This window comes from Arachis hypogaea, chromosome 15 (genome assembly GCF_003086295.3).
Source record: "Arachis hypogaea cultivar Tifrunner chromosome 15, arahy.Tifrunner.gnm2.J5K5, whole genome shotgun sequence".
Classification (NCBI taxonomy): domain Eukaryota; kingdom Viridiplantae; phylum Streptophyta; class Magnoliopsida; order Fabales; family Fabaceae; genus Arachis; species Arachis hypogaea.
Window position 1 is genome coordinate 3,657,136 of NC_092050.1, and position 9,434 is coordinate 3,666,569.

The 9,434-nt window shown below is 28.3% G+C and overlaps 1 protein-coding gene across 1 annotated transcript; it reads left to right on the forward strand.

Moving 5' to 3' along the window:
- The first annotated feature begins 1,857 nt into the window (after window positions 1–1,857).
- On the forward strand, window positions 1,858–2,292 carry LOC140179046 (uncharacterized). Its single transcript, XM_072217377.1, has one exon. It carries the CDS (start codon window positions 1,858–1,860, stop codon window positions 2,290–2,292), a length of 435 nt encoding a protein of 144 aa, XP_072073478.1.
- The last annotated feature ends 7,142 nt before the right edge of the window (window positions 2,293–9,434 follow it).

The window sequence follows — 9,434 nt, forward strand, 5'->3', positions numbered from 1 at the left end:
TCAATGTCGGATGTGAATATAGAAGATAATTTTATACCATCCTCATAAACTTTAGACGGTATGTAAAAATTTTATCTGTATGTTTATTTGCATCTTTGTGTACATCATGGACTAAATTGTATCGGTATGACAACTGAGTATCTAAAGAGAGTTCATTTAGGAAATGTGTGGGATATAGAAAATCCTATTTATCAATGTCAACATTGTAAAGCATAGATGTGGTCTGAAGAAAGGCTTGCTAAATTCAAATAGTCGCCCCAACCAAAGTTTTTATTATGTTGTATGGAAGGAAAGATCGAGCTTCCTCTACTTTTTGTGCCTCCTGATGAGCTCATTCAGCTTCATACTAGAGGAGATCAAAGAAGTATTCATTTCCTAAAAAATATAAGGGCATTTAATTTAATGTTTTGTTTTACATCAATAGCCAAAAAAATTGACCGTGGGGTGAACAATGGGATTGCTCCTCCAATCTTTAAGCCTTGGGTCAAAACTACCATAGCATTGGTAGCTTACTTCCTCCGGATAGTCTGCGACCAACATTTGCCTAGCTATATATCTATGAACAGAAAATAAGATTGATAATCGGATAGGCACACTTCGATAATTTTCATGCAACCAATCAAACATTATTTTAGTTATTTTTTATATGTGAAAGAAAATAACATATTTTTTTGTAGTTCCAATGAAGCTATAAATGAGCGGGATAAGAAAATTGTGGCAATATTAAGAAACATGCTAGAAAAATATAATAGTTTGGCAAAGAGTTTTCGCTATGCGAGAGATAGGTACCAACAGAAAAATTGCACAAACATAAAGTTTAAGTTGATTAGTAAAAGGACTACATATGGCAAGACATACAACTTTTCATCTGCATTTAAAGTGGCTGCATTGATTGTTGGCGATGTCGAACAACTAAGTAAAGATAGATATATTATTATAAAGAGTCAAACTAGAAAGCTCCAACAGATTGATGTTTTTCACCCATCTTATTTAGCCTTGCAATATCCATTGTTGTTTCCATATGGGGAGGATGGATTTCGTTTGGGTATTGCAACATCAGATTCTATCTCCGATAGGCCTACAAAGAAAAACAAAACAATCACTTTGTGACAATTTTTTGCTTTTCAACTACGTACAGAAAAGGATAGGTGAATCTCCGTTAATTCTAAGATCAAAGAGATTATTCCAACAGTTTCTGGTAGATGGTTACATAATGGTGAAATCAGAGAGGTTAAAATCCTTTAGGTGTAAACAACCACAGTTGAGGGTTGACAAATACAAATATCTGCATGAAAGTCTTATAAACGAGAATGTAGATGCTGCAAGGCTTGGCAAAAGAATCATTCTTCCCGGTACCTTTACCGGTGGACCTAAGTACATGATGAATAATTGTAAAGATGCATTTGTAATTTGCAGATATGCAGGATATCCTAACTATTCTATCACTATGACCTGTAACCCTGAATAAGATGAGATAAAAAGAGAAGTGACTCCCATTGGATTAAAGGCAGAAGATCGCCTTGATATATTGTGTTGAGTTTTCAAGATCAAACTTGATGGTTTGATTGATGACCTAAAAGAAGAAAAAATCTTTGGCAAAATTTTGGGATGTAAGTCTGTGTTTATGCAGCACCTTATTAAAATCTTATGCTGTAATGTTTTGCTCATTTGTCTTTTCAATTTACATATGTTTGCACTATAGAGTTTCAAAAGAGAGGGCTTCCGCATGCACATATCCTTTTATTCATGAATAACGAGTTCAAGCCACAAACACCAGATGACATAGACAAACATATAACAGCTGAGATTCCTGATTAAAATAAAATGCCAAATCTACATGAAACTGTTCAAAATTACATGGTACATGGTCCATGTGGTCTGTACAATAAAAATTCACCTTGCATGAAGAATGGATCATGTTCAAAGTTTTATCTCAAAGAGTTTAGGCAGCGAACACTCATTGATGAAGCCGGATTTTCCAAATATAGGCATACTGATAACGGTCGAACAGTGAAGAAAATAGAATGTGTACTAGACAATAAGTTCATTGTTCCTTATAATCCAAAATTGTTGCTCAAGTTCGGGTGCCACATAAATGTGGAAAACACATGCCAAACAAGTTCTATTAAGTATTTGTTTAAGTATGTACACAAGGACAATGACCGTGTCACAACTACCCTATACAACACTGGTGATTCGTCAGAAGCCACACAAGTTGTTGACGAAATTAGGAATTACTACGATTGTAGGTACATTTCGGCATGTGAGGTAGTCTGGTTTATTTGGATATGAAATCCAAGAGAAAGAACCATTTGTGATTAGCTTCTATTCCATTTGGAGGATGAATAACCTGTGGTTCAATTCAACTAGGTATCCTTTAAAAATGGTACAATATTCAGCTTTTTATTACAATAATTTAAAAAAATTAAAACAAATACATCTAAAAATTATGAATAAATTTAGTATCTTTTTAAAATTAAATACACATTCAAAATACAAACTAAATAAAACTGAAATTTAAAATTTAAATTTTAAATTTCTATTCCAAATTTAATACATATCTAAAAATTAAATTATTCAAAGTTCAAAATTTTGATTTTAAAATTCTTAAATAAATCTTAAACTATCTAATTATTAACTAAACCAATACAAAACACTCAAAAAAGCAGAGAAGTCACGTTTGTCCCACATAAAAAATCTCGAGCCGCACATCGAAAGACGAAAATCCAGAGAAGTCATCCTCCGCTGCCGTTCTTCCGCGCCACCTTCTTCTTCCGCGCTCATCTTCGACGTTGCCTTCCTCCTTCTTGGCGCTCAGTCACAATGCCGCATTCCCTTTTGTCAACACTCATCTTCGTCGTCGCCTTCCTCCTCCTTGATCACCGTTGGTCCGCATCAACGTTGCGGTTTGTCCATGCCAAAAACTTACCTAAGGTTTGGATGGGTCTATGACACCATTGCTTTTTTTACTATTCTGTATAAATTTTTATTTTTTTTGAAATAAAAAATTGAACAAAATGGCCTGAAGAGATTTTCATATATATTGCAATGTTAAATTATTTTTGCATATGTGAATTCTGTATTTTGAAAGTGTTTCAAAAATATTTTTTGCGTAACTTCATAATTTTAGATGTGTTACAATTATTTTTTAATGTTTAAATTTAAATTTTAGATTTATGATTTTGGATGTGTTTTAAAAATATTTTCTATATAACTTCATAATTTTAGATGTGTTACAATTATTTTTTAATGTTTAAATTTAAATTTTAGATTTATGATTTTAGATGTGTTTCAAAAATATTTTTTGTATAACTTAATAATTTTAGATGTGTTACAATTAAAAAAAAACTATAATTGAAAATATTTTAGTTTGTGTATATAATTATATTCGACCATTTATCGCTAGAAAGTTGTAAAACAGATCCTGCATTTTATCAAAAGTACAACAAGTAAGGGATTAATTTTTTTCTAAATACACCGACTTTGATTTTTTTTTTGCAGATACAAATTGGAATATTGTAGCAGAATAGAAGAAAGAAGGAAATAATAACTAACTATAAAGTGGGTAGGAAGTTAGTCAAATTTTAATTTTTAAAATTTAAATTAATCTTAACTATAAATATGTATCCTAAAAAATAGGAATATGTTTTAATAAAAAAATAATTAAATAATATTAAAGGCTGAACAAAGGCTGAATTTTATTGTACAAATAGCATTTTTCTATAGTGAAACTTCTAATGTGAATGATATCGTCGAAAGAGCAATATCTCAAGTTCATGTTTTTGAGATGGATGGCGGCGAACATGTCATATCCCTATGCTCGAAGTCTGACTTATGCTGAGTTTCTAACCAAGTTTGTTTGGAAGGACGATGCTTTAAATGGTTTCCTTGAAAGCAAGGCTTCACAATTGGAAGGTTGACTCATGTATCTGCAGGTAATGACGAGTTTATATTTAATTTTGATCTTATTTATTTGATAATTTATATTTAAAATCTTAACAGCATGTACCCCACGTCTATTTTATTCGATTTATCTACACTAGAAAACAAATGTTCAAATAACTTTCAGCAGTTATAATTTGTAGATTATACAATTTTAGAATTGTTCTATATTTTTTAAAAAAATTAATCTTATACGGATGTGTAGCTACATAATAATTGAAATCACATAGCCTAATCCATTTAGCAATTTAAAAGTGGGATTTTAACCAAGTTTTTTGCAGTAAATACCGAAGAATATTACCAACGACTTCTCTTGAATACTCAAAGAGGATGTATGAATTTTTGAGATATAAGAATAGTATGAGAAATAATTTATACTACGTATAGAGATGCATGCTTCGTCCTTGGACTCTTTCAAGATGACAGAGAATTCATGGATGCAATTAAGGAAGCATGCTCGTGAGTCTCAGGATCATAAGTTAGAAGGTTATTTGTCATTCTATTAACATCCAACAATATCTCAAGACCAGAACATGTCTGTGATAGATGTTGGCATGAACTCTCAAATGATATTTTGTATCGATAGAGAACCGTGATGAACATGAGGGGTAAGTTTTTATAATTGCAATTATAAAAGTTCTTCATTATTGATCATTTTTAGTTTAGTTGAATTTTTACAGTATCGTATAATATGCAGAGTTAACCATGTCAGATGATGAGATTAATTAGTTGTGCTTAATGGATATAGACAAGATCTTATATTCCTATGGTAAAACCTTGAAAGACTATCCTCCTATGCCTTTAGCAACTAAAGTTGATAGTTCTTTGTTAACCAAAAGGATTATCAAGGAAGAGCTAAACTTTAACATGGATGATTTAAAGAAAAATGCCTCAGACATGTTAGCCATAGCAACACCTAAGTAGAAATATTATGATGAAATTGTTACAGTTGTGTATTATGATGAAGGAGTTTTTTCTTTGTGTATGGTCATGGGGGTACTGGAAAAATATTTCTCTAGAACCTTATGTCTGCTGAGATTCGCTCAAGGGGTGATATTGTGTTAAATATTGTTTCAAGTGGTATTGCATCTTTACTTCTTCCCAATGGAAGAACGACACACTCAAGGTTCAAAATACCACTGAATATAACTAAGGATTTTGTATGTAACATCAAACCTGGTTCCCCTCAAGTAATGCTGCTGTTGAAAGCCAAACTTATAATTTGGGATGAGACTCCAATGGTTATTAGGTACTGTTATAAAGCGCTTGATAAATGCTTAGGTGATATCATGAGGTTTTCTCCAACATATAACAAAGATTTTCCCTTTGGAGGAAAAGTGGTTGTACTAGGTGGAGACTTAATTAAACAAATTCTTTCTATCATTTTACGAGGATCGGGATAAATTAGTCTTACCTTTGGAAGTTTTGTCAGGTGCTCAAACTAACAAAAAATATGAGACTCTTTGTAGGAACGACTATTTCAGATCAAGATGAGACACAGCAATTTGGTGAGTGCTTATTGAAAGTTTATGATGGTCTAATATGTGACAATATGGATGGTGAATCTGAAAAATGTCTTTCAGGAAATATTGTTATTCCTTCTTCGGATCAGACATTTGATAAGTTGGTTCATTTTTCTTATCCAAATATTTTGGATAACATTTTCTCAAAGGATTTTTTCAAAGCAAGAACTATATTGGCTCCCACGCTGGGCATCGTTGAAGATGTCAACAACCATCTGATGGATGACTATCATTCCTAGAGAAAAAAATTATATCTTAGTTCGGATTCGATTTGTATGGATGAAGGAAATATGGAGAGTCAACTAGATCTCTATGGTCTTGAATTACTGAATAGCATAAATTACTCTGATTTGACTCCACATAAATTAATACTCAAGATTGGTCTTCCGGTGATGTTACTAAGGAATTGACCAATCCAGTTGTCTTTGTAATGGTACAAGGCTACAAGTCAGGAAACTTGGAAAAAATCATGTCATAGAATGTGAAATTTTAACGGGTAACAATGTTGGTCACATTACTTTGATTCTAAGAATGAATATGGTACCAACAAATAAAACCGTCCCAGTTTGATTCCAACGAAGACAGTTTCTCATAATAGTATCGTTTGCCATGACAATTAATAAGTCTCAGAGACAAACTTTATCTCATGTTGGATTGTACTTACCCAAACAAGTTTTTATACATGGCCAACTATATGTGGCACTTTCAAGAGTTAAGAGTAAGAGAAGTTTAAAAGTTTTACTTATGAATCACGTAGGAATGTCTGCAAATTCAACCATCAATGTTGTTTATAGAAAAATCTTTGAAATAATAGGATTTTAATATAAATATTTTAATTTTATTTTAAATTCTGTATCAATGTATATTGTATAATTATTTTACATAAAAAAGTGTAATATAATTATTACTCACTATTTTTAAATTATACTTTGATTTTGATAATAATTTTATAAATTTCTTAACATAATAATTATTTTATGTTTTTATTTAAATATCTAAACATATAAATTTTTTTTACTTTTATAAATTTTTTCGTGCTGAGCACGGGTTCATATACTAGTTTGAATAATATTTGGTAACTCTTCTAAATTAGTTTTTGGTGAGAGTAAATTTTTTTTCCATCTTTAAAAAATGAAAATAACATTGTAATGTAACATGTAAGCGGCTATTTTGATATTTTATATTAAGAAGTGGCATTTAGGACCGTATATAGTTTAGTTAATTTAAAAATCAAATTTGTTTTATATGATAAAATTGGTTATATATTAAACGGTTATAAAATTTAAAAATTGATTTTTAATCGGTTATAAAAATAAAAAATAATTTTAAAAAAATAATTGATTTTTGAATAGAAAAATTGGTTTTTGAAAAAATAAAAATAATTTTTAGACAAAAAATTGATTTTTTAAAATATTTTTTAAATTGAATTTTTAATCTAACAAGGTAAAATTATAATTTTTTAAAATTTGATTATAGTTTTAGTTAATCAATTAAAAATTATTTTTTTAAATTTAGTTTTAGTTACCTAATTTTAAAAAATATGAATATAATTTTTTAAATTATTTTATTAACTTAGTTAATTAAAATGTAATTATAATTTTTTACTCAGTTAATCACATTTTGATATTTTTTTTAATGTACACGCCTAAGTGGTATGATAGTCCACAGTTACTTACATGAAAATATTGTTGACTATTGTATTAATTAATTTAGTTAAATATATTAATTTAGCTAACATGTATATCAAAAATTAATTATTAAATTAATTATTGTATAAATTATATATTAAAATATAAAATATATATTAAAATCAACTAAATAATACATAAATGTTTACACAAATGAAAATATATGATGATTAATTTTATGATTTTTTTACGTATTCAAATTATTTTAATTTTTTTTACATGAATACATCTTTATGTATCAATAATCACCATATTAGTTTTGAGCCTCTAATATAACCGTTGCTTAGTTAGTTCGAAATTTGCATTTAGGGGTTTTATTTTATAAAAAAGTTTGTAATTATATTATTTCATAATACTATTTCTAAGTCTTATTCTTATATTTATTTTAATAATAAATTGTTTGTAATGAAATTTGTATAAATAATAATGTTATTTTAAATAAATTTACAAAGTTAAATAAAAATAGATATTATGTATTTGTTTTAGTCCATTTTACATGTGAACATAATTTTGACTTATATCATCAAAATATTTTATTTTTAACAAAAAAAAAAGTTCAACATAACAAAATAAAACAAAAAAAAAAGACAAATAAAATAAAAAATAAATCTAATCATTTGTCATCTTTAATATTGTCACCAACAATAAAAAAAATACATATCACTCCATTTTTTAATTTATAGCTTAAAGATAATCGAACAACAATTACCACAACATCCAACTCTTTATTTTAGAATATCATTTTATTTCTTTTCAACCAATATATTTCAAATGAAAATAAAAAATTTCATCAACAATACTTTAGCTTTGGCATGTTTCTCTTCTCTCTAATGAAACATAGGACACCTCTTCCTCCCTCCTGAAAATGTAAGAAAATATAAAAGTAAATTATTGGTTTAATATTGAAATTTCAATTTTTAATAAAACATTTTTTGAACAAAATGATATTTTGATTATTTCAAAATGATTTTAATTTAATAAAACATATATTTTTTTATAAGTAGCAAATAATTTATTGATCTGATATTTTGTTAGAAAGTGGGAGAGTATCTAAGTTTATTATATTTACATTGTGCAATGGTTGTTGTCTTGTTGCGAACTTGCGATAACTAATTAAATAATCCAATGGTTGAGATTTACAATAGCGTTCTCATAAGAGACGTGCTCTATGGGCATTACAAGACACATGCATGTTCTGCATGGCTCCATAGATCGTTGTCTTTGTTTTTAGTCATCTGAGTTTTTTTTTTGTTTTTTTTTTTATAAAATCTAACTAAGTTAAATAATAAGATTTAGAGTAATATTATTTATAATTAATTTTTGTTAATATTAAATCAATTTAATTAGATTTAATTAACAAAAAAAATTTAGATGTATAATATTATTTATTTTTTTAATAATATTCCAAATAATTTCTTGTTAAATTTTGATAAAAACAAATTAAACAATTATTAGTCCATGCCATTATGTTATTCATGATATAAAATTCTTTCATATAAAACGAAAAAGTTGATTTAGAGATTAATTTGTCTAACAAAATAAAAAGTTTGGAGATCAATTTAATAATTAAATTTTTTAAAGACTAAATATCCTACTAAATTTTTTTTAAGAATCAATTTGAGGTATTACTCTATTTTGTTCAATCATATATAGAATAGACTGGTGGATAATAATTAATGATACGTTACTAATTTCATTCGATCTAATTATTAATGAAAAAATCTTCATATGTTATAATTCACACCGCCGTTAACATTAAATCATTTAAATGCAGGGTTTAGGCCATTTTGATATTACCTTCTCATTTTGTAAGTTATTATATATTATGTCAAGCTAATATAATAATATGTCAAGTTGGTGATAAAGACACCATGGTAGAATTCAAGTGCTGAGGGGGAGAGAGAGAGAAAGAAGAAAGCTAATGTAAAGTTAAGAGGAAGAAGAAGAAATTGTTTACCTTCTAACATACACCAGAATTCAACGATCAATATCATGGTGGGCCCCTTCTTTAATTTATCCTCTAACCTTTCGCACTTTCACGTTTAAGTTCGGGGCTTAATACATAACTATAAACTAATGCTTGCTTATTACTAATTACAAGCTCATAAAGTCGTTCCTTTTTTTGTCCCAAGGAGCATGATCGTGTTAGGTGTGTATGGTCCGATTCGGTTCGAAAATTTGGTCTGATTTTAAATATTTTAGAGGTTAATTTGGTGTAATTTTACTGGATTTAGAGTCGGATAAGAATCTTAAAATTAGATTCGGTTATTATTTTAAGTCG